Source organism: Stenella coeruleoalba (assembly GCF_951394435.1).
Source record: "Stenella coeruleoalba genome assembly, chromosome: 4".
Lineage (NCBI taxonomy): Eukaryota > Metazoa > Chordata > Mammalia > Artiodactyla > Delphinidae > Stenella > Stenella coeruleoalba.
In genome coordinates, this window is record NC_137149.1 from 126,202,428 (window position 1) to 126,228,005 (window position 25,578).

The window sequence follows — 25,578 nt, forward strand, 5'->3', positions numbered from 1 at the left end:
CACCTACTTAGGTATCTTGTACCAACAGAACGCTTTAGTTGGGCTGCTTTACAACCCTTGAATGTCCTTGAAATATGACCCAGAGGAAAGCCCAGTAATCAGAAGCATGGGGAGGAAGGAAGGCAGGATTGAATATTAGAAGCCTGGACTCTGATTCACAGTAGCCTTCTCTGCCCAACGAGTAGTGGATGTCTGTTGTGTAGACAGCCCAGAATCCACTCCCTCCTCCTCTGGTAACAATACTCCGATTTTCCTTTGGGGTATTACCCCTTCCACACTTGGGGCGTAGTGCTTTGGACTGTCCTGATCTCTGCCCCTGGCTCCAGAGACGGGCACATGACCCCAGGCCAGGCCAACCATGGTAGCACATGACTCGCCCCAGGGTGGGTGTAGGTCCTAAGACTGGAGCATCATTTAGGGAACTTCTGATGGAACTCTTATGGGAAAGCAGCTCTTTTTCCCCTGGATTTGCTAAACTGGAAGCACATGAGCCTGGAACTACCACAATCTGTGCCACAGGAAGAAAGCCTGGCAAAGAATGAAGCTAACACAGGGGAAAGCAAAGCCAGGAGTTGTTTTGTTTTGCTTTGTGTTTTGATTAAGCCCATTTGAATTGAGTTTGTTTTCCCTAGAATCTTCTCCCTTTGCATTCATTTTTAAGTTCTTTCTAGATTCAGTTCTTGAGCTGCCTTGCCCTCCAGGAAAAGGAGAAGCTCCCAGATCCCCTACAAGGGGAAGTAGGGCAGTCACAGCAGCCTAAGGAAGGCAGCCGGTTACACGAGAGCCGAATACATCACTGGGGGCTGGCCAGAACTGTCCTTGCTGTCTACTCTAGGAAGAAACTCAGAATCCCTGAGTATACGAGACCCTTTAAGGGGGCTGGCCAGAACTGTCCTTGCTGTCTACTCTAGGAAGAAACTCAGAATCCCTGAGTATACGAGACCCTTTATGGGGGCTGTCTCTTGCCTCAGTTTACATGTCTAGCCCCATCTCAATCCTTTCACGATGTTTCCTGCATGAAAGCCTCAGCCCTCTTTCCTGCCCATACCCTTAAAGAGTCATTCCTTCCGTGAGGGGCCACCATCCTCAGATGGAGGGAGGATCTCCCATACTCAGCTCAGACTTTCGTTATAGCACGTACCAGGTAATTTTTTCTGTTTCCTCTCCCCTGTTAACTTGAGTTTCTCAGATCTCTATTGCTTTTCCCACCCACCATCCAGTCCTTTTGGTCAGAGCACTCTGATTTTCCTTGGCGGAATTACCTTCCACACACCAGGTCCTGTGTTTTTTGCTCGGGTTCCAGAGATGGGCCCTGTTCAGTACCTAACACATGAATGTGTCTTCTGGTCCATGTTCAATGGTAATCGAACAGCAAGTCTCCAGGCAATAATAAAGCAGACCAGGCTGTAACGGTCAAAACCGTCAAGATACTTCCGTGCAGAATTTTTGACAAAACAAAACAAAAACAAGCACACACACAAAGAAAATAACGCCCGGCCCTATCTCAGTAGGAGCATACATGATGACAAACAAATGCTTTTGGTAGGATTAAAACGAGCAAACAGCCTAAGATAGTTTGAATTTTAGTGTCATAATGTGCCATGTATTGTATTCTAACTATTGCTTCCAAATTCATTTCAAAATTGTGAGTTTGATGGTCATTTTCTCAGCTAAACTCTTCTTAGGGTTATCAACAAGTTACATCTACATCCTGCTTGACTGTTACTTTACTGTTGCTACTCCTTCCACATCCAAAGATAAACAACTGGGGTGGGGTAGGAGGAAGAGGACCTTCTGGGCTGAAGTGTTTGGAAGCACGTGCCTATGTATTCCTAAAGTATTGTCACCAGTTTAATATTTTCTTCACCATTTAAAGATTGCTCCCTGTCTCTTGACAACTTCTTTACCGCTGAATTTTTCTCCTGGGTGGCATTTAAACTATATTTAAAACTTACATCTTGTTTATATATGCTCTTGAGCCAGAACCTTTGGTTTACGGGAAAGAATTTGCTGATCTCTTTCCTTCCGCAAAAAAACTACTGAAGTTACACTAATTGCTTCTATGACTGCATATCGCTGAACTCCTCAAAGGGCTGACATCACATGCAAAGCTTAGACCACTTGGCTTTGCTTATGTTACAATCTGACATGTAAGTCAGAGAGATTATAGAAATATTCTACATTTAGTCTATGTATTTAAATACCTAAACATTGTCTGATTAAAAATTAGGTGTATAATTTTTTGGAAGAAGCTTATCTTTAGCAATATTTCATTCAGCCACACAGTGTTCTATTATATATGCGTGTATGTATATACATACATACTTACATGTATGTATAACACACTTATAAACAATAAAACTGAGCAATGAAGTACTTTGCTTTAGGAAAGAATTAAAAATACTGGTCTCTTCAATGTCATCCAAAACTAATGGGGAAAGAAGAAAAATTAGACATTCATGGAACTAAAACATAGACATCTGGGTCGACCTAACTTATGCCCTGATCATTAACAAGAAATTAATGATCACTTTGTATTTTATATCCTGTAAATGAGCATTATTTTCCAATGTTTTCAGTATAAGACAGCCAAAGAAGGGTATATATTTTTTCCTCTAAAACTGAATCTAAATTCCTACATTTTATAATTTTGATGTAATTATCCTCCCAAAGCACAATAAAAACTTTCTCATAATGGAGACAACACAAAAATCGACAAGACTTGTTTTCAATAACTAAATATATCGTGAAAAAAAAATGTATTCTGATGCAATATCTTCAATCATCCTTAATGGCTCTTATAAATTTTCAAGTGCCACGATAAATTCAAATTAGCAAAATTACAGGGATTAAATTTTCTGCAGTGTTTCCCAAATGTCACCCAAGGCAGTCATAATTTAACTATGAGTCCGTTTTGAACTCATTTATATTTCAACTCATTAAATGTTTGGTATTTAAAAGTCAATTGTAGAAATAAAAAAGCGTCCTGGCATGCTTCATTGGGAAGTTTAGCAACAAATGTGTGGTTAACACTATCTTATGGGCACAGGAGAGGCCTCCCTTTTCATAAGATATCCAACAATGTGACTAAATGCCTCCTAGAAATTTAGAATTAGAAATGCAAAGGTTAGATAAAGTTAAAGGTCATCCCCCTACAGGCAAGAGGGGGCCAGCTCCCTACCAAGTTTCTAGCAGACTTGCTTCCCTAGGGCACATCATAAAAGTAATTTACTGACAACTCACCTTACCAGGGGTCATTTGGGGCCTCAAGTCTTCTGGAATTCACTTTTAAGAAGCATGATTAAGTGGGGACAACTATTGGCCCTAAAGTATTTATGCTGAGAACAAATGTCTGTCGGAATTAAATCCTTTGTGTGTGGTGGTTTCAGACTTAAAAATGATGTGTGCCCTGATGAAAAGCACATATATTCTATTCACCAAATTAAATCTTTGAATGAATACTGGTTAATTGATTTATTAGGTTTAAAATAAATACTCCAGAAATCCAAATAGACAACACAGCCTAATAAAATGGAGAATGTATTTACCAAGTTAGTTAAATCCTTTTCAGTCTTTTCTAGTCCAGTTTTGTCTCACACTGGAGGAAAAATGTATTCACGTTATTTCAAAGAAAAATGAAGATGCTATTTAAACCAAGCCAGGAAAGTTGACTTATTGCAAAGTTTTTGCAAGAAAAAGCGATTTCCCGATTAAACCAAATCTCCTGCTTTGAGTGTTTTTGATAATTTTGACATGAAATATTTGGTTTAATATTAGGTAGAGAGGGCTTTTCCACATTAAAAAAATTACTAAAGGTGAAAATATGTGTGCATTGGACGAAATCAAAACAGATTATCTGACACTGTGTGTGGGATACAGCTCTAATCTATGCAGTGCGTGGAAGTGAAGCTGGTACTTTGAATCGCCCAGCACACATCTTGGTAATAACAGGGGATGAGGCATACGATTTCAAGGAACACCCACAATGAAAATTATTCTTTCTAAATAGAGAATTGTTTTTGAATACGTTAGGTTAATTGGCACCATGGGATTTCGTTCAAGGAAAACACAGAGCACTGAAATCCTTACACGTGCAAGTAAAATGATGGAGCGTACCCTCTTTCCCTTTTCAGTTTTTCACATCTAGTTACTCTGTGCACAACCAAATTAACTTTTGTAGATTCACACGCAGGTAGAAAAGGAGCCAGTTTGTTTTGTTTTTTGCCATCTTAATTTACAGCACGAAAGACTGATTAGTTAAATAAGGTTCCATTGGCATAAACAAAAAAGAAACTCACTGACTATATGTGGGAATATTCTACTTTGGAGAGTGAATTATGGATATTTTAGAAGTCAAGTCATTATTTTATTTTTATTTTTTAGGTAATTATTTTATAATTTAAATAGTTAGAAATTCCCTACAATAATATTTGTGTATCCTCCTTATTAGAAGGCCATAGTTTTGTATTCCATCATTATTTTAATATTCTCTGACTTAAGGATACCTGGATTTTGGCCTCTTATACACTAAATCCAATTATAATTACCCTTTTAAAAAATAATCACCTGACCCCCTTCCTCTATGTAAATGTACATTTCCCGAGGAGGAACGTGTGTGTGAGTACACAGATAGTCTTTAGTTGTGGTTACCATTTTCATGAATTAACATTTACGACTGGTATAGAGTGAGCCCTCTTCTTTATATAAAATACCATAACTGATATTTTCCTGTAATTCACAACCTTTCACCGGAACCAATTAAATGTCCTATGTTGTTAAGGTATTGAGTTTTAAAATCTGCACTTTAAAACTATGGGAAAGAAGGTATACATTCGGTAAACACCATGTGTAAAAATGCTTACCTTTAATAGGGTAAATGTCTAAATATTTCTCCAAGTGTTGATGCACTGAAAGTTGGAAATGAAAGGAAGCTCAGCTATTACTGATTCGCTCCTTTACAGAGAAAAATCGAGGCTCAAGTGGTCAATGACTTGCCCGTTGGCACAAGGCACTTTCAGAGCAGAACTAGTACCAGGAGTCGATATTCTTCCCTGTGTCCCTCCTTCCACTCCTGCCCTGCCTCGCCGGCTATCTCTACACCACTGCTATTGATCTTGTTTAAAAAGGCTTAAGCCATTGCGGCAGCTTCTCTTGTTGCGGAGCATGGGCTCTAGGCGCGCGGGCTTCAGTAGTTGTGGCTCACAGGCTCAGGAGTTGTGGCTCGTGGGCTCCAGAGCGCAGGCTCAGTAGTTGTGGCGCACGGGCTTAGTTGCTCCGCGGCAATGTGGGATTTTCCCGGACCAGGGCTTGAACCCGTGTCCCCTGCATTGGCAGGCGGATTCTTAACCACTGCACCACCAATGAGAGGTCCGCGCACCGCAACAAAGAATGGCCACTGCTCGTTGCAGCTAGAGAAAGACCGCGCACAGCAACGAAGACCCAACGCAGCCAAAAATAAATAAATTTATATATATATAAAAAAAGGCTTAAGTCAGACCGTGTCAGTCTTCTGTTCAAAATCCTCCAGTGATTCCCCCTTTCACTCACAGGAAAAGCCAAAGAACTTAGGAGAGCATGTGAGACCCTGCATTATCTGATGCACACCTTCCACCCTGCCAGCACTACATAGGTGCTCTGCAATCTTATCTCCTATGAGGACTCTCCTCTTCTGTCACTCAGCTCCATAGTGTGTCCTCCCCAGCACACCAAGTACTGCTCACTTCAAGGTCATGGTGTATCTTTACCTTCGAACCCAGGTTTGAAAACTTACCACCCTATTATTCCTACACATTAAAGACATCATGCTTCCATTAACTGAAACCTGAAGTCTCACTTCATGCTGAGTTATGCAGCTTTTAAAAATTAACTGGAGTGATGGTGACCTTCCGGAAAGGTGAGTGCACCTATCTGTCAGTGTGGTAGGGTGCCCGGTGGGCTCTGCACTGGGAGACACTGCCTGTGTTTCTATATCAGTGCAAAGGCAAAAAATCAGAATAAAGCAAAGTGAGCCCCATGCTCTCTGAGCCTGGGCAATGGTGGAGTTGCCAATGTCGGAGCCACACTGACCACTTCTCTTTACCATAATTTTCTTGGAAAATGTTGGAGACTTACACTGCTTTCTATTTCACAGAATTTTAGAGCTAGAAAAGACCTAAGGTATCATTTAGCCTAGTCCTCTGATTTCGAAGATGAGGACGTAGAGAATCACAGAAGGTTAAGCAGATTGTTCCAAATCACACAACCACTGGCAAACTCCGTGGATGAGCGCCATAGCCACTCAGAGATTAGTTCTCACATGTACCCAACTGAGGTGGGATATTATAGGAAAGAGACACAGGAGGGATCAAATGCATTGACAATTTGATGCTGTCGCCCAAAGTTTTAATAATTACAAGGGAGGAAGCTCACCTAGTTAGTCATGCCCATAAGCCTTTTTTGGTTTTCTTTCTTTGTTTCGTTTCTCTGCTTTTATGCAGAAGTTTTATATGTATTGACATTTAATCAAAGTCAAAGTCTTAAAATACACACACACACGCGCGCGCACACACACACAACCTTCCTTGGACAAGAAGACATTGTCTTTAGGTTGCAATTAAGGAACTTATGCAATTAAAGAACTATGCCAACTATTGGGTAAATCTTTTTGGAGCTGCCTACATTACTGCAAGTCACACAATCCTAACTAAGATCAGCCCCAGGGTGGTGTGCGTGGAAACCCTGGGCGTAAATACATTATGAATGTCACGGGGTCAACCTGGTCTTCCAAACCCCTGGAGATTTAAACAGAAGCTTTACCAGTGGTACAGGGTAAAACCACAGACTAGGTAAGAGACAGAATGAGCTACGTGGCTTTTTCAACCTCAGGTCACAGGCTTGAGTCCAGTCTAGGCTAGTAATTGATAACTTATGACAGATGTTTGGTGACCTGTGTGGGAAGGGAGTCAGTTCAAGTTTTGTTTCCCTTTTCCTGAACAGGTGTGTTCACATCCATCCACAAAGATGTTTGCACTGTGGGAATCTCATCACCAAATTTTTCATAGAAAGGCTAAGAATTTAATGGGAATTACATTGGGTTATCTTTTTATCCTCTTAAGGGTTAGTGCTGTCCTAATTTTTTCCAACCTCAAGCATCTTCTCTTTGCTCTCTGTACATAGTCTTTTCTTTTTTTAAGGAATTCTTCTGAACAGTTTCAAACTGTTGGCTAAGAGTTTTTAGAACAGATGTGTTTTCCCTATCTAGAAATAGCCTGAGGACAGATGTCATTTTATTTAACTGTGTGATCCATTTGCATCAAAGGTGCTTTAGGATAAGAGGTTGGTTTGGAAACAGCTTATTAGAATTTTTTTTTAAAAGTACAGAATTTAGTTACTCTTAAAGAGAAAGCCAGAATGTTCAATATTTGAATATTTGGAAGGAATATTCTTTTCTCAAGAATTTTGTGACAATATATAAACCTTTAAGGTCCTTTGTCATTATGCTTTATTTTCATATTAGTTTCAGCTTATTGGGTTCAGTTGTACAAGCAGATTAAATATAATGTCAACCGCAAGCAATCATGGTATTAGTTTAGATCAAATTTATTGATGTTTTTTTTTTCTGTTTTTGTGCTACTACATATATGTATGATAGAATAATTAGCTCATATTTTTTGTCTTAAACAAATAATTATTTTTTACAGATTTTCTGTGATTTGAAATTTAGGCCTGTGGAACTGCACAACATTTTAAAATGAGTAAATGGATGAATTTAAAGTTAGTTGTATACAACATGCCCAGATAGAGTAAAATGAAAATTCACTAGGAAAAAGAGTCAGATTTTACTCCTTTTGGATGGTAATTCCCAAAAGCCACTGTGGCCATACGTACTGTCACCTAGTATCACAAAGACAAGCTGGGATAGAAAATGACATGATTTAGAAAAAGATGTTCTCGAACTTTTCTCATTATAACACATTACAGAATGGTCTCAATAAATAGCTTTCCAAAGATGATTTTAATTTCTAGACAGTGACCCCGTTTTTCAAAATGTCCTCAGTTCTGGCCACTTTGATATTATGATAGTTCAACATAATTGCAGACTTTCAGACTTTAAAAACAAAACAAAACAAAACTAAACGTCAATTGGCGAATACTACCAACAAATAAATTAAAATGGATTATAGTAATTGATAACATATTTACGTACATATTTATTTTCCGTAAGTATTATATATTATATACATAAATCTCTCTATATATTTAGTATATAAATGTAAAGATGAAAGAAGTCTGTTAAAAGGCAAATGCTACGTAAACAAACTCCCCAAATCGGTCTTAGGTAAGAAGACAAATCAAGGAGCAAACGTGCTTACAGATTTAGGAAGCTTTCTGTAAACTACTGAGTTGATGTGATGGGAAAAGGGTCTACTGCAGCCTGGGGTCTGAGAGGGAGGTAGCTGAGATCATTTCATTTATATATTCTCACACCTGACCTCTAGCACATTTCATGATAAATTAACTGATGTCTGTTATGTTGTTTAATTCTGAAACCTTCCTTTAAACTTCTCTCTTCCCTGACCTCATCTGCTTCTTTTACAAAAATATTTTGTTGAGTAATACACTCTTTGTATCATGACATTACATGTTAATTTCAGAGCAACTTTGCCCAATTGCTCCCCTCCCAGATCCTGAGATTCTAAATCTGTGCTTTGAGCGATTGTTGCTGGTGGGCAAAAATATGTGCTTTCTTAGTTTTCAGTCTCAGTATATTTCCTTTGCAAATCCTACAATTTATTAGCTCTATGGCAGAGGGACACAAACCATGTTCCAAAATAAACACACAAAAAGACCTACATTACTATAATATCCAGGTTGAGAAAAACTACTCTGAAAGCAAGGAAATGCTGAGGAAGCTTTTGCTGCCGTACTCATGGGTCAGCTGCTTTGTGCTTAATCATCGTCAGGCATGTGCTCTGAGAAACTCCAGACCTGGGGCGTTTTGCATAATGAGGTAGGTGGCAATGCCCTACACCTAATGCCAAGAGGTGATGATCTAAAAATGAAGATGTTCTCTTCCTCCAGTTATACATTTTGATAAAAAATATATTCTAGGTTTATCTTTTTGAATGGAAGGAAACCCACAGACATACATCAGTATAACTTTGCTCCCATAAGACTGCCATATAATTTTGGTGCAAACACTAACACTATCATGGAATTCCCATAAATTGTTATCCAATCCCATACGAGGGGGGACTGTTAAATACTACAGAGTATAGTTAACTGTGGCCACAGGAGCTTGTAAGTCATTCTGAGGGCTGGGCACCTTTTCCTTTCCTTCCTCTTCTTTTCATGTTAGTGTAATAGATGATGATAACAGCTAATGCTTACAAAGTACTTCGGATTCCTGTGAGATTGTACACGTAAAGTCGTAGGTGCAACCTTTTGTCACCTCTATACTACAGATGAAGAAACCAAGCCTAGAGGTTAAATAACTTGTCCACAGTCAAACAACCAGCACGTGGTATGAATGCAGTGACTAGCACCCAAGTCTGTATGCTTGACATTAGATCTAGGCCCTCAGCCTCCCCACTGTCCTGCGAGCCAGGACGAGCAGCACTGAGCATGTCTACACCAACCGTCACCCATCTCTGCTTCTTAAACGTGCTACCCAATCTTTTCTCCTGTGCAGTGGCTGCTGATCAAAAGCACAGTGCAGCACAGCACCGTGGTTGACAGAATGGCGTCCGACAACTGCCTTGCAAATCTGGCTCTGCTACTGGCGCTGTGCTGTTCTCTTGGGCAGTTTCCTTAACTTCTGGGTCTCAGTCTCTTCATCTGTGAAATGGGATATGCATACCTGCCTCACAGGGTTACCAGAAGGATTACAGAGGTACTCTATGGAATGGCTTAGCAAAGTAAGTGCTTAAAAGAATGGTGGTTATGATTAGTAAGAGAGAAGACTAGAGTACAGTAAGTCCCCTACATATGAACCTTCAAGTTGCGAATTTTGAAAGATGCAAACATGCGTTCCATCAAGGTCAGGTGTGAGTGAAATTGCAGCTTGCCCTCCATCTCCTATTGCTGACGATGCTTCAGTTCTACCATCGCCCACCTCCTCTCCCTCCTCCAGTCAGTAACTCTTCTTGCCTGTTCACTCCACGCCAGCTCCTGTATGCCAGCTGTTGTACCGTACTACTGTACTTTTCAAGGTACTGTACTGTAAGATTAAAAATGTTTTCTTTATTTTTTGTGTTTGTTTTTTTACGTGTTGTTTGTGTGAAAAGTATTATAAACCAATTACAGTACAGTATATAGAGCCGATTGTGTTATTTGGGTACCTAGGCTAACTGTTGGACTTAAGAACAAATTGGACTTAATGAACGTGCTCTCGGAACAGGACTCGTTCGTACGCAGGGGACTTACTGTATTCTCGCTAACAACATGGCTGGCTTGAAGACTATCTCTAGTACGGGAAAGAAAAGCTATCGACTGTCTCTAAAAGGGAGTACTGTGCTACCTTCTACTACTTAGAGGCAGTTTTGGGACACCTGTGATTTCCTTTTCATTAGATAATAGAGCCACTGGAAAGTCGTGCCAACTGATATCACCAGCAGCCCTTCTCTGTTCTCTTTCTAGTCAGATACAGAGAGGTGGTGGCTGCCACGTCCAGACAGATGCTTTTGAAAGATGGCAGTGACCTTCTCTAGGGTGCAGATTTCTTGGTTTTTCACTTGTTTTAAATGATTACCATAGGACTTCTGAGATTTATAGGCTCTATTTCCTTTGCCCTTCAAGTCTTAGATAAATATAAAGACATTCATGTAAAAGCTTTCCTCACCTCAGCTGTGAGTTACAGGACCTAAAATGTAAGAGAAAGCAGGTCTTTCTTTACTCAACTGGAGGGACCCTGCATACTGCAGTTTCGACTTCAGTAAAAAAAACATGATGCATGCTGGAGAGTACTTTATAGATTAAACCCGTTTATACTGGCACGCACCATATCTATGTCCATTGACATTTATTAAAATGCTTTATCAGTAGAATTGCAAATGCCAAAATAAAAAAGTAAGAGCACCAGAAATGAAACTCACTTAACCAAATGAAATTACACGGAGATTATTTCACATGACCAAGGGACAAAAAAATTATTTCTCTGTGGACTTTTGTCTTAGATTTAAAATGAGATTAGACTTATGTAAAAATTGAAAACAACATTTATCTCAGAGTACAGGGCATTCTGATGTAGGGTCAGCAACACTCAATAAAATAAAGTTGGGTTTAATGCCACATCATTACTACCTTGATATATATATTAAAAAAAACACAGTAAAAAATTTTACTTGCGGATCTATATTTTAATGGTTTGGAACCAGAATTTTAAACTACCCCCAAAATAAGGCATTTAAAAGTTTTTATCTGAGGAAAGACTCTTCAATTAACTTTCTACCACTTTTAGAATGAATTTATCTAATGGTTATTTCTACCACTAGAGCAATTGTCTTTCAGATGAGATTTAATAAATTCTAATGCAGTAGTTTGATAGGTCACAAACTTTAAAAATGTCACATATACAAAAAATTCCAGAATGGTGACTCTTCTATTGTATTGCAATATTTATCAAATATACTAAATATATTGCTGTTTTCTTTCAACCGAACACACACTTTCTTTCAACCTGAAGCATGCTTTAAAGCAGAGTTCTAACAATTTTCCTGAGGAAGCATTTGATATGGGACCCAATCACTGCCACATACATGTGTACGTGTGTGCACACATGCGTGCTATGTTTCCAACAACAGTTTTGAAAAGTAAATTGCTTCTCATTTATGTTCTGACTCATTTCACTTGAAAAAAAAATACGCTAACATTGCATGGGCTGCCGTAAGATCACCAGTTAAAGACAGAGGAAGATGTAAAAGGAAGGGTCTCTGATAAACTTCAGAAAAGTAGGACATCAATCCCAATGGGATGATGAGCAATGGATTTCACTAAACTTTCGCTGCTCATTAAGTATGCATGTGATTTACAAGCATGTGAAATCAGAGGCTGCCCGGCCGGGTCCTGCCCCGGCACACACTGCGTCCTCCTCCGCATGCTCTTGTGGCTCCTGGGCACCTGGGTCACTGTCTCTCAAGAGCCCCAGTGTCAATGGGCTCAGCCACCCGGACAACAGCAGCTTTCAGCCTTACGTCCTCTCCTCCCGCGGTAAAAGGACTGCTTCGAAAAGCATCTTTTGAAATGAGGACCCAAGTAGATAGAGAGGGACAGGAGCCCAGGCACACTTGTTCCAATGATCGACAAGTCTTAGCTCTGTCTGCTGCGGGTGCGAGCCTCTTGGTCCTCTGACTGCCCCTGAGGACTGGGGTGCAGAGAACGGTGTGTATCGGCTTTCCTGGGGGTCCACCCTGTAGGTGACAGGCGCAGGCTTGTCTTAACTGCCACACACATGCAAAGCTAAGGCTGACTTTCAGATCCTTGGTGGTCAGGGGAAGTTTGGTAAGATTAGACTAGAGTAACTTCTGGCGTAACAAGGGTTTTCAGATATAATAGCAAACTACATACTTTAGGAACAGGAATGAGAACAATTTTGCCAACTAGCTGAATACCAAATTCCCAAAAGGAACAAAAATAGGAAAACGTAATAGGTAAAGCAATTGTCCAATTAGAATGAATTGTTGAGGTTTTTTTTTCTTTTCTTTTTTGCGGTATGCGGGCCTCTCACTGCTGTGGCCTCTCCCGTTGCGGAGCACAGGCTCCGGACGCGCAGGCTCAGCGGCCATGGCTCATGGGCCCAGCCACTCCGCGTCATGTGGGATCTTCCCGGACCGGGGCATGAACCCACGTCCCCTGCATCGGCAGGCGGACTCTCAACCACTGCGCCACCAGGGAAGCCCAACTGTTGAGATTTTTAAGTGTCATTTTCTGAAACTTTCTATCAAGAATCTTACAATGCTGACAGAGTTAACTACTCATCTCCTCACTCAGAGTGGACAAGTAATATGTGTAGGTCAGGTAAATGACAGAAGGTACAGGACAATGACAACTGGTGTCCAACCATTTGCTCTCAGTGGTCATTTCAGTAATATGACTTGGCCCTGGATGGGCAGAGAAAATGTGTCTCATTCCTTATTCAACTGATCCGGGGGTCTGGCTCAGTCTAGACCAGTGCTTCTGAAATTACCTGTAAACGCTTTAAAAATATATCAATGCCTGAGTCCTACCTCTAGATATTCTGATTTAATTTGGGCAGCAGAATTTTCTAAAGCTCCCAGGCGGTTCTACTCTGCAGCCATTTTTGGAAACCACTGGTCTGTCCTCCTCAAGGACTTCAAGTAGATGAGGCTGGTTCTAGTACTTCCAGAAGTTCTGACTAGTAATTCAGATAGAAGCTCAATTTAAAGATTTCAAATCACCAGGATCCTGGAATTTCCCTCTTTGGGAAAAACAATATCAACAACAGACAAGGTAGAAGCCCTCCCCCCGACACTAGACACACAAAATGAAGATTTTAAAGTTTGCTCACCAGTTGGACACTCGAGCCATTCTTCATAGCATCAGTATGAGTGGTCAGCTTGTACAGTGCACTAGCACCAAAGATCTAGCAAACCACTATCTAGTTTTCGAACCTATTTTTGACTTACTCTTGGCAATTTCACCAAGCTCAGTCTTCTAGGATTTGAGCTGTTGTGAAGGGAATCACCTCTTCCTAAATGGCAGTTTAAATTCATACGGCACGGAGTTTACTCCATTAATCCAACTCCATAATTTATTTCCTTTAGCAGAAAGAAGTCAATTCTTTAGCGGGTGCTTTGCACTTTTGCACCTAACTTTTGCTCGGTGAAACTTAGTTACACTCACAGGGTACTGAAATCTCCTACAATCAGGGTGTTAGATAAAAACCAGATGCCATATTTTTAGCTTCAGTCAGGACCCATTTAGGGAGGAGTTTTCCAAGTTCCCCAAATGACTGGCTCTTTGCTGGTGGTATCAGAATCAGGGCTGATAGAGATTGAAGGAGATCAACCAAGTCTAGCTTTTTGCCACAAAAAGGCCCGTCCTTAACCAGGTGACAGATATCCCTGTCAATTCTTAATTGACAATTAGCAGAAAAGGAATTCCAAATTCCCCATAGCCAGCGCTAGCTTTTAGAAACTCTTATAATCAAGAGTTCCTCTTTATGTCTGATTTAATATACTCATACTGGTCATTACTTAATATCATGGGGAGATCATCACTGTGGTTTGTCCTGTATTTATTTCAAACATACCAAGGTTGGGTTTCATATACATTATTAATTCTGTGATTTGAAAATTGCAATCAATACTTTGGTCTGTTAAAACAGCTTTATTCTCTCTCTTAGGATTTTTAAAACTAAAAGACTAGAGAAGTGATATGCATAATAATTTATGAAAATTCCTATTTGCATTATTAATGCAAAATGATCACTGACGAACACAGAATACACTAACTGTACACTAACATGAACAACTAACTATTCACATATCAAGAAGCCTGAAAAATGACTGTGAAGTAACTGTGATAATGTTTTCACTTCAGAAGTCTCTGAGGGGCATACCACAAAAGTCAATGGCATAATCCTAATCAACTCATGAATGTGTTGGCATCCGCCCCATCAAACCAACAGTAGCCACTTCTAACACTTCCAATCTGTGACTTGTGACAGGAGTTCCTTGGAGACTGAGATAAAGGCCAGTTGTTGTATAAGCTACTCGAAGCGATAAGGATGTGGTCTTGTTACCCCCTTATCAGTATACACTCAAATATCCATGTGATAGATTCCTATCTTATTGATATCACTAGTGCCAAATACTAAGGGAATCCAAAATATGCACTTTGAAATATGTCTTTAATGTAGAAATATGTATTCTATCAATACATATGGAGAAGAATGGATTTCGAAGTTTATTTTAAGCCCCAGGAGCCCTGCAGCTCTCCTAGGAAAGGAAGGCCACAAAGGGTTCTGCAGAATTCCTAGAGGCCTGCAGAACATACTGCAGAATCATGGCACTGTCATAATCGAGTTTGTATAATTTTCCTGCATGATGAGATGTCTCAAAGTCAGAGAAGATACACTTTCATTCATATCCCAACGAATGGGTGTAAATGAAGAGGGCGTCTGAAGTAACTCTATAATTAGAAGCAGGGCATTCTTTAGGCAGTTAAATTGAAGTAGAAACAAGAACATCAGTTTTTTCCTTCTTACAACAAAATTTTCAAGTATTCTGAGCCCATTTCTTTCACCTACATTTTATCATACACAGATTTTTCATACCAACATTTTAAGTAAAATAGTATTTGAAAACTATGTATTATTCTCTCAAATACCAAAGATATATTAAATTTTAGAGCAAATTGGCAATGTGTATTGTGGCATATGTCCTTCAACTCAGTAATGCTTTTTTTATCAGTGAATTTTAAAGAAATCATCCATGATCAGGTTAAATAATATATACAAGAATGATAGATAACATTATTTACAATGATAAAAGGAAAATACTGGGGGTCTTCCTAAATATCTCATAATAAGGAAATGGAACACTCAAAAAAACTAAGTTTTTGAGAAAAGTTTCCAAATCTGGTAACATATCCATGACATACTGTTAGGTGAAAAAAGAAGGCTAAAAAGATGTATATATGGTTTGATTTCAATTTTATTTTAACACTTCTTAGGAAAAAAGCTATAAGAAAACATGTTCTTCTGTTTCCACATTTATTAATATGGACCTGTGTTCCTTTTGTAGTCAGGAAAAATTCATTTAATTTTAATATAAAAACTGGAAGAAAGTATATCAAAATGTTCATAGTGATATTCTTTAACTGATGGGATTATAGGTGATGATTTTTAAAATACTTTACTTGCCCCAATTTTTTATTCTATAGAGAGCATGTTTAACTTTCAAGGTGAGTAAAACACTTGCAGTGAGTAATGCACTTGCTGCTGCATCTTTATTCCTTCCTCATGAGGTACCACTTGCAATGAGTTATCAGAACACATTTCAGAATGTATTTATTGAACTCTGATGTGCAAAACCCTAATGCTTTATTTTAAGAGACTTTGGAATATTTGCTGTGAAGTGTAATGAAAAATTTTATTGGGAGAAAGTGGAAACTACTGATTTAAACAGCTTTTCCAAATGATCTGTGTCTTGGTGCCAAAGTCCTTTTCCTTAAAGGACCACAAGTACCATAAAATACTTCTCTTACGCAGTATGTCTTGGTGATGCTGTCACAACATGGCCTGGAGGCTGGGTGGTCCAAACAATAGGTATTCTCTGTGATCTAACTGAGTCACCCTAATTATTTCATGTAGTAGATATTGAATAGATAGACATCGAATATATTTATACTTTTTTCTGATTTGTTTCTGCTGGTTTTGATGTTCTTACCTTTGAATAGAGCTTAACAAAGCAAAGAGGAGCTTATTTTGATATGAGTAGCAGAGTATAAATCCTCCTTTGATTTTTTTTCCAGTTTAGAAAAAGATAACCAGTTCTTCCCCCATCATACTTAATTCGTTTCATTCTAAAACGGTCATGAGCTGTTAAATGTCTTAATTTAGAATGCCACAATTTGCCTTATAGCTTAGTACTGCTAATACTGTACTGTGTTACTCTCTTGTGAAATAAACTTGACAATAATTTTATTTATATACCTACTAGATTACTTTAACATGAGAATTCAAATTGGAGAAGTGGGAAAGAAGGCAATAGATGGGCTTATATATTATAAAGGTGGCTAATTATAGATAAAAATATCTGACTTACCTGTAAAAATATTGTACAAGGAAATTACAGTATAAGTAGCATTTTTTATGACACAGACTCGAACACAGATGCGGTAAAAGAATGATTTGCAATTGCCAAAGTAACCCAAAGACCTCTTTGTTTCTGCTAGCAAATGCTGATATACAATTCTAATGCCTGTTAAACAATATTTAAACAAATACTTTATAAAACCAATAATTATTTTAAGTATGTAAATTACATAGGGAAACGATGTCAAAAATATCAATCTGATTGCACTGCTTAATAGTCACCAAATAACATTAAAAAATTAATGTCATTGTCCCGATTTAGTTGCCATAATTATTGTTCCCTTATGTTGTCTCCTTATTTTCTCCTATATTATTTCTTTTATTACAAAGAAATACCTTTAGTGAGGAGAACACTAAAATAAAATTAACATAGCCAGAGCAAAGATAAATAAAATTTAAAAAGCCAACCTTTATTCCACTTTGAACAAGTTTGTGAATGTCCAAATAAGGCTCCTTGAAAATTTCTCCTTCAGGGGTAAGTATCTTCACGTAACCTTCTTTTTCCAGAATGAAGAGACGGTGTGAGCCATCCCCACTATGCAGGGCGCTGACGGGCTGGCGCAGCCCACTCACAACCTCCTGAATACAGAAGCAGTTGTGTTTGTGCTTTCTAAACAAATTAAAGAAAACCAGTAAGCTTTTCTTGAGATGAAGGAGGTAAGGGATGCACTTAGCATCCTTTTCAAAATATATTTCCTCTAGGAATCAACGGTTTTGATAATCACGAAGGGCTGCTAACCCAAGGTCACACTCTGATTCTTTTAAATTCTTTTCAATGAAAAAAAAAAAAAGCCAACCAAAAAAGCCTTCTATTAGGAAGTAAAGGAGAGAATCAAAACACATATGTATTTTAAAATTTCACAAGCTCACTATCTCATCTTTCAGTGACTCTAATTAAAACTGACTTTACTCACAATAATTAAACCTTACAGAAAGGCACTCAGAGAGAAAGTTCTAAGATCTATTTATAAAACTCTGATTTGCTACTAATAATTGTACTGAATGTTTCCACAGTGCCATAAGCTAACAACTATCATAAAATTCAAGTTTAAAACTATACTCATAAAATTCCCATGAATCAGAGAGAAGCCAAGCTCATAACAGAAGATTAGTAGTCTCAGCATTAAAAGCATTTAAGCGAATACGATTTTAGAGAAGCAAACTACCAAAAAGAAAACAAAAAGCATCTGGAGGATATAGCTGCTGGACATGAGCATAGCCAGTTGACTCATTGTTAAAACCACAAGACTTGTCGGGTTTTTTCTTTTCTTTTTTTTTTTTTTTTTAAGATTAAAGAACATTTATCTTTATGAACCTGCTGATCTCTTCCACTTTGTCGTATTCTTCCATCTGGTCCAGGTAGTTAGATGCTGGTCCTCTGATTTGTTTTCTTGGAAAATCTGGAAAGCACAAGCCACCATCTTTTCTTGCATAGTAAAAGCAAAACTCATCAGCAGTAGTTTGAAGGAAACCTTTAAAAATGTAAAAGGACACCTTAGAAATATTTAGTGTCATGGTAAAAACAGAGCATTTGAAAGACAAAATATAGGTAAAGAATTTTTTAGGAACTATATGAATATTCTAGGGAAATATATAGACACAAACCAAAAGGTAAGAAGAACATATTTTTTGGCTTGGGATTTCCATTTCTTTTTTAACCAAAATTTAAAAATTGCAGTAAAAGTGAAATGATATTGTGTTGGATGCCTTAAAAGGCTCCTATGAAACAGAATTGATACGAACACAGCATTAATCTTGTTATTGCATTGACTCTGTTTTCAAGCCTCCCTGGTTACCATATGTTGTACTTTCAAGCTCATCTGATTACTATTCAGCACTTTTTGCCCACAGTACTATTCCTAAGAAGAACAATTTGCGATCAGGAAAGAGATAGACCATCGGGAGGCAGTTTGGGTCATTTTACAATTCTTATTGTATTGTCACTCATATATGATTAAATAATAAATCTAGTTACTATCCCAAGGTCATTCATTATATGCTACAGTAAATGACTGACTCCCTGGAATGATCAAGCAATGAATTGATGCCAGTAACAGAGGCTCTATATTCAAATGTGTTGGTGCCTTTTTTCTTGCTCACTTACTGGAGACAATGATTATTTTATAATACAAAAATTTTCTTTAAGATATCCTTTCAATATTCTCAAGCAGAATAGCTGACATACTACCCCTCAATGAAAAAAATATTAAAACAAGCCAAAACAAAACTGCAGAGTAGACTTAAAAGGATGTGAAAGACCTTTTTTTTTATTTCTTACATAGTAAGAATTTTTATCAAATAAAAAGTTGAATAAGAAAGAAGATCCTATTACAAAAGCAATTTTGACATTTCTTTTACAATTTGAATTAATAAGGTAGGTTTTTATTGGGGGGAGAGCATATTAATTAATCAGATTCACTTCCATATTCTGATGATTTTGCTATTAAAATATGATGTTGCTATTAGAGTTGACTTTATATGATGTCCCAAATTCCTGCTTCTGGTTTCATGTCTTTAATTATGCTCAAGGTCTTGATTTTTACCTAACAAATTAGATTATTGTACTACCAATCAGTTTTGTAACAAAGGCACCTGGTAACCCAGGTGAGGTTTAGAAGTTGTATAATGGATGCAAGTTTGCAAGGATTTGCAAGAACAAGGATTTGGGGACAACCAAGTGAGGCGCATCAATGGAACATGAAAGACCCTAAAAAGTTGATTTTCTGTGAGCTTGACCTAGGTCCCCTCAAACCTAAAGCTAATCTTGGAATCCGCGGGTCCCAAATGGTTAAAACATAATATACATTTTGACCTAACTTTTGGGTGAAATGGATCACCCCTAAATTTCTGAGACAGACTCTTCAAGGCCAATATCTGACTCAACTACTGGGAAACATCTTGCCTTTGGGAAATTGGCAAGTAAAAGCAGATGTCCTTGGGAGTGTGTGTGTGTGTTGTGGGGGAGGTGGGCAGAATAAGGAGGCAAGGAGGCTGTCAGCTGGGGAGGAGGTTATCTTTCTTTGAAAAAATCCAGGGATTAGAAATTGGGGAGAAGAATGACGGCTGCAACAGCTTTTACTCATCTTCAGCAATTCACTGTTTGCAAAAGATAACTTTTCTCCTCCATTCTTTAATGGCTAAGCATCAGATGAAAACTGCCTGGTAGTGTGAAATAATTCTGTTTGAGGTAAAAAGAAGAGAAGGAAAACTGAGTTGCTAAATCAGACTTTTCACAGTTTGGGGCTAGAAGTTTTGGGGGGCTAGGTGTTTTATATATAAATATATATAGATATGTAGATATATATCTCTCTATCTCTCTCTCTATATAGATATGTAGATATCTCTCTCTATATATCTCTCTCTAACATATCAATATATATTTACCTTCAGGCAGGGAGTTCTCCATGTCAGTCTGATGCATGCGGGAAGACTGTCATACTATGGATCTATTTATAACTGAATGTGTGAAGGAGACCTTTTGTTTTAATGTGATTATTTGCCTGCAGGGGTCACAGAAAAATTCCAAAGTGCAATTCAGAGGAAATTTTGAGCTTGCTTTTTAAAAACATATCTGTTTTCCAGCATTACAGTCTGCAAACCAATACCATCTTAAGGGGAAATTAATGAATGATGCCGGTGGCTAATTCCATTTTATAAGGAATTATTAGCTGGGGACAAACACGAGGAAATGAGAAATCATTTTCAAATGGAACATCTGAAGATGAATGAGTACAGATTCATAAACTCTGTCTCTCCAGAGATACTATGCTCTCTTAGCAAATTAAACAAAACAAAACAAAACAAAACCAGAATGTTAACAATCAATTATTCCGAGCTTTTTACAGTATTGAGACAAACTGAACAATCTAAGTGGGAAGAAGGGGGCCAACTCAGAAGGCTTTTACATAAAACTCCGGGCATTTTTCTGACAATTATGTTACTTTGAATTGAAACATCTAATACTTTTGTTAGTACTTTACCTTAAATGACCCGATTTTATAAGCAGGGATGAGTAAGATATATTTTCCTGTGAAGAACTAAAAGAGATCTGGTTTCAGGACACAGGGCTAACATTTATTGTCAGGGAGGATATAATTTACCGAATGGTACCCTTCTGTTTGGAAGGAAACACTGAAGAGCATGTTACTGAAGATGTGCAGCTCACCCTGGATCATCCTAATATGATGAAGTCCACTAACAATGGAAGTACACTGATGATTCCAGCAGCTGTAATTTTTTTATAACTCCTGATAATTTATCAAATGTTTTGGAACTGTAACTCTTCTCCTGGATCATTAACCCAGTCCTACTGTACCACAAAGCACCCTATAAAATACTGACATGTAAATAAATATTCTCTGTGCAGTTTTCTAAGCTCTAGCTTTTCTCTGAGCATGTATGCTACAGAAAAGTTATTTTTTCCTCATTATATATGCTGTTCATCATGATAAAGAAAAAATGAAAAAACCCTACCATCTGTAAGGCTTGCACTAGAGAGCATTTTCTAGCAGAGGGAGTAGACTTTGGTGTATTCATATATCCGCTCTGGTTTGCTCTCTTGGGCACTAATGAGACACACGTGTAAGATATCTGACTGGGTCAGGAGTGGCTGTGGACTCGAGAAACTCAGTGGAATCAAATTCTTGACCTCGGCCTCTGTAGCAATGGGATTAAACCAATTGAACTAATTGTGTACAGACAGATATTTCACACTACCATAACGTACAGCTGAGATATGATGGTCCAAGAGTGATAAAAATCACTATGATAACAAGTATAAAGGGAGAAGCAAGGCCCAGAGATGTCCTTTCCTATCCTTTCCACAGAAGGTATTTATTAGGCCATCATTTAGTGAACAGTAAAGCATCTCCTCTGTTCATCATAATTCAGGCAAAAGATGAGACCCATGGTATTGAGAAAAGAGTTCCTGTGGTTTTTTTTTAAATGAAATTTGGGTATGTTTTTAGAAGTTTTAAGAGTTTATCTCCCTAAGTCAAGTCACAACAGGAGAATATTTATGATTAATAAAACTCTAGTGTATCCTCACTGTAGTGATTTTTAACTTCTTTTTTTCATTTTTGTGGAAATAAGCAGACCATGAATGTTTCTGAATTAAAGTTTCTGGAGAGTAGCTGTCTTTCAGGTATACGTGTATCCCAAAGTGAGTGGCACTTCCTTAAAGCCAAGAGGGTGAAGCAAAGGGATAGACCGTTTATGTGTTTAATTCTTTATATATTGGGCAGTGGGGGAAGAAGTGAAGATGTGTCTAGAATTATTTTCACTCTTTCAACCCCTTTCAGCAGTTCCCTTCTCTTAGCAAACTACAACCCTTAAGGTCCCTTCCTCTTCATGTTTTTGATTTGCAGAAAGATGAGGCTAACAATGAGGATAGCAAAAAAAAAAAAAAAAAAAAAAAAAAAAAAGAAGAATCACAAAGTAGCTGTTTTTCACAATTTCAAACTTCGGAGAAAAGCAATCCATGTCATTAAATAGACTTAAGAAGGTGAAATTATTACAAATTTTGAGCAATTTCTGAAAAACGAGTGTTCTAGAATTCTAAAGAGCCTTCTGTGCTGGGGGCCAGGGCTGAGGGGAGGATTATCATCTGATTCATCATACTTTAGGAAATGGTAACCTACATGCCAAGGATCAGTCTGGCTAACAAATTGATCAACCTAAGTAACACAAAGAGTGTGTTATTACAGCTCACTTTTGGGACAAGTATTTAGAGCAATTATTAGCATTTGATGGATGCAGAGGAAGCCCCCTCTGCTCGTTGCTAAAGCCTGCTGGCCTGGCCCTGAAAAGTAGCCTTGCTGCTCCACCCACCACTGGAGTAGAGCTTTCATCTGGTTATCTTTCAAGGCAGCCTGGGTGGCCACCAAAAGCACTTGACATCTTGATGCACTTCAGCAGTTTTACATATATACAAACTTTGTAGAAAAATAAATTTGTCATTCGTCACCACATATGTTGATCTGGGGAGTGAGGTGCTTGCAGCTCTGGCTCCTGAGTTGTTTGCTGTGCTCTCTCTTTCAGTGGATATTGCTTTTTGTTGTTTGTTCTGGAAGCTAAAATACCTTCAAATATAGGAAGCACCCCACAGATGAGTCTCTAAATCCAGCCTAGTGGTATTTATCGCAAGTAGATAAAGGTAGATAAAAATGCCCACTGTCAATACCATTTTCAAGTTATAGTGGTAAAGGCAAACCTTGCAGACTGGAAATTTGCAGCAAAACTTTATGAGACCTAATCTGTTATCGCTTCTCGGCAGGCCATCTAGGCAACCGTGACCTATTCTACTTTGCTTTGGGGAATGTGATAAAGAGAAAGAAACAGCTGGTTGAAGGAAAGCCTTAGAAACATGGCTGTAGTTAAAAAAAACAATAATAATATTTTCACATTGAATGGGTTTAGATACTTGTTATGGTACACCAAAGGAGGCAAGCAACCCTAGTCAAAATGTTTTCTTAGGCTATTAGGAGAGCTCTATAAAAAATACAAAAATCTACACTTTTCTGGGTCAGAGAAAAAAGTAAAATGTCCATAGCAGTTAAAAAAAATTCTCCAAGTGCATCCTACAGTTCTTAAAGCTTGTCTTGTCCTTCAGTGCCATTGAGTTTTATAAACTGTTAGTTTCAGTAGATTTGTTTGTGGGTGACACTGCCTAACTAAACAGAATCGGACTCGTTAAATTCGTTTCTACCTCTGTGTTGATTCTTCCAACCTAAAGCAAAAACCACCAAGGTTTACAAGCTTCTGATGGTAAAATTAATCAATGCCCAAGAGCCTATATGTTTATTAGGGTCCAAAAGACGATAGTGACCAGGTATATCTGGGACATTATAAGCATAAGAACTTGAACTTCTTTTAGCCTATCACTTTCTCATAGTACAAGTTTGGTTACGGCATTTAACTTCTCCTGAGGCTCAGTTTTCCTCATCTGTCAAATGGAAATGACCAGACCTTTCCTATCTACCTCACAGGGTTTATGAGGAGCAAATTAGTCATTATATATGAAAATGCTTTGTAAGGTGTTACTTTTTGGGGCCTCTTGAATTATATTTTATTTAAGGAAATACCTTAAAAGTCGATGTACAATCTGCACTTATGTATCAGCTGTGTAGAAGGGGAAGCAGTCTTGATATCAACACTGATGACTAAAGACACCAACAAGAGATTTGTGCTGATAATCCAGCTGTATAAAGATTACCAACTGTATTATCCATTTAACGAGAAATGTTAAACACTTCAACAAAACAATGTATTGTTTGTAGGCTGAAATGACAGCAGCAATTTGAGCAGCAATAAAAGGTTCCAAGTTTGGAACAGTGAATTATGAGGTAAAAATAGATACTGTGAAAGGCAGATAAATTTTACACTTTCCTAAGCAAGCATTTAGGAACAGGTATCTTGGCAAGCTATTCTGCAGTAGTTGATTTAATGTATCTTTTTTTTTTACCTGGAACATGGCCTCGGCAAGTATAAAAGAATTCTTTGCAATAGTCTTTGCACAGCAGGGGAAGTGCCAGGTCTCTTTCCAAGGATTCTGTCTCAGGTGAGTAGAACAGGCTCTGAGAATGTGGAGAGCAAAGTGCACATTTGATTTCCTCCAGTAACTTCCCGCATTCTGTGTTGTTGGTAACAGAAAACATCTGAAAGCCATAAATCAGAAACAAACTTCTTTTTAGTTCCGTGAAGTTGGGTTTAGTTATGTTTTTTGGTCATCATGGAAAGAGAAAAGTGTCATTTAGCTGTTGTCTGCAAAGAATCACCAAGTCCCAATACAGTATGCCTTTATAAGGACACAAGTGCAGTCTCTTGGGTTGGGATGGGAGGGCAAAGGGTAGGGATGCACAGACATGCTTCTTACTCTTGCAAATCCAAGTCTGTTTATCTGTCCTTCAGGTGTGAAAAATTAAATGACAATTATATATAGATTCTTTAACCCTTTTTCTTACTCTGCCTCAAAGTATACACTGACTGATAATTTAACTTGAAAACTCCAAATACCTTTATCCCACTGTACGTAAAGCAACTTTTAAGACATGGCTTATTTGTGTCTTGGGTAAAAATCTATTTCACTCCTGAAATTCCTAACGACATTCTCAAAGATATTACTTGAATTACATTGTTCTCATTTTAATTAATTTTCAATACACAGATTGCATAGGGAAAGTTTTCTAAAGGGGGGGCGGAAATATCGCCCTTTCATGTTCTATAAAAATAATACCTGAAGCTGTGTCAAACAGGTTTAAGACCAATTTTTATTATTCATTGTATTTTAGCCAGGAACAATGTTCTAACTAGTTCCTCAGGTATGTCATATGCACGAAAAACACAAGAGTTTAATAAAAGTGATTTTGTATTGTATTTAGTGAGTTTCAGTGAAAAAGGGCATACTTTTATCTTTGTTTATACAGCATTGTTATGTCTTTTATATCAATAAGACTAACTTGAGAGTTATTGATTCATTGAGATTAGTACTTTGCAGATAAAATCGGTTTCAGTGTCTAGTACTAACTTTAAAAAACTGACTTCAGGACGTCCTCTAATAAATATAAATACAGACTATCAGCACAATATTTGAGACGTGAAATGCAGTGCTGTCTAAATTAAGCATTGATTTTTCATATTAAAAAACACCATATGGTATTAAAAAAACACCATCATGGGATTGAATTTTGTGTTTTCCCAGTTTATATAACTATGTTTATACTTAATTATTTCTTTAGAACTATGAACTGAAATTAACATTTTAA

General features: G+C 37.9%; 1 protein-coding gene across 2 annotated transcripts in view; it reads right to left on the reverse strand.

Moving 5' to 3' along the window:
* Positions 1-25,578, reverse strand: part of HHIP (hedgehog interacting protein) — an 88,480-nt gene that overhangs the window by 57,977 nt on the left and 4,925 nt on the right. For both annotated transcript variants that reach the window (XM_079920339.1, XM_079920340.1), the window contains exons 2-4: positions 24,279-24,471; positions 18,132-18,288; positions 17,225-17,426 (exon numbers count right to left, since the gene is read on the reverse strand). In XM_079920339.1, coding sequence (XP_079776465.1) covers positions 17,225-17,426; positions 18,132-18,288; positions 24,279-24,471 — 552 coding nt within the window. The remainder of the gene's footprint in view (positions 1-17,224; positions 17,427-18,131; positions 18,289-24,278; positions 24,472-25,578) is intronic.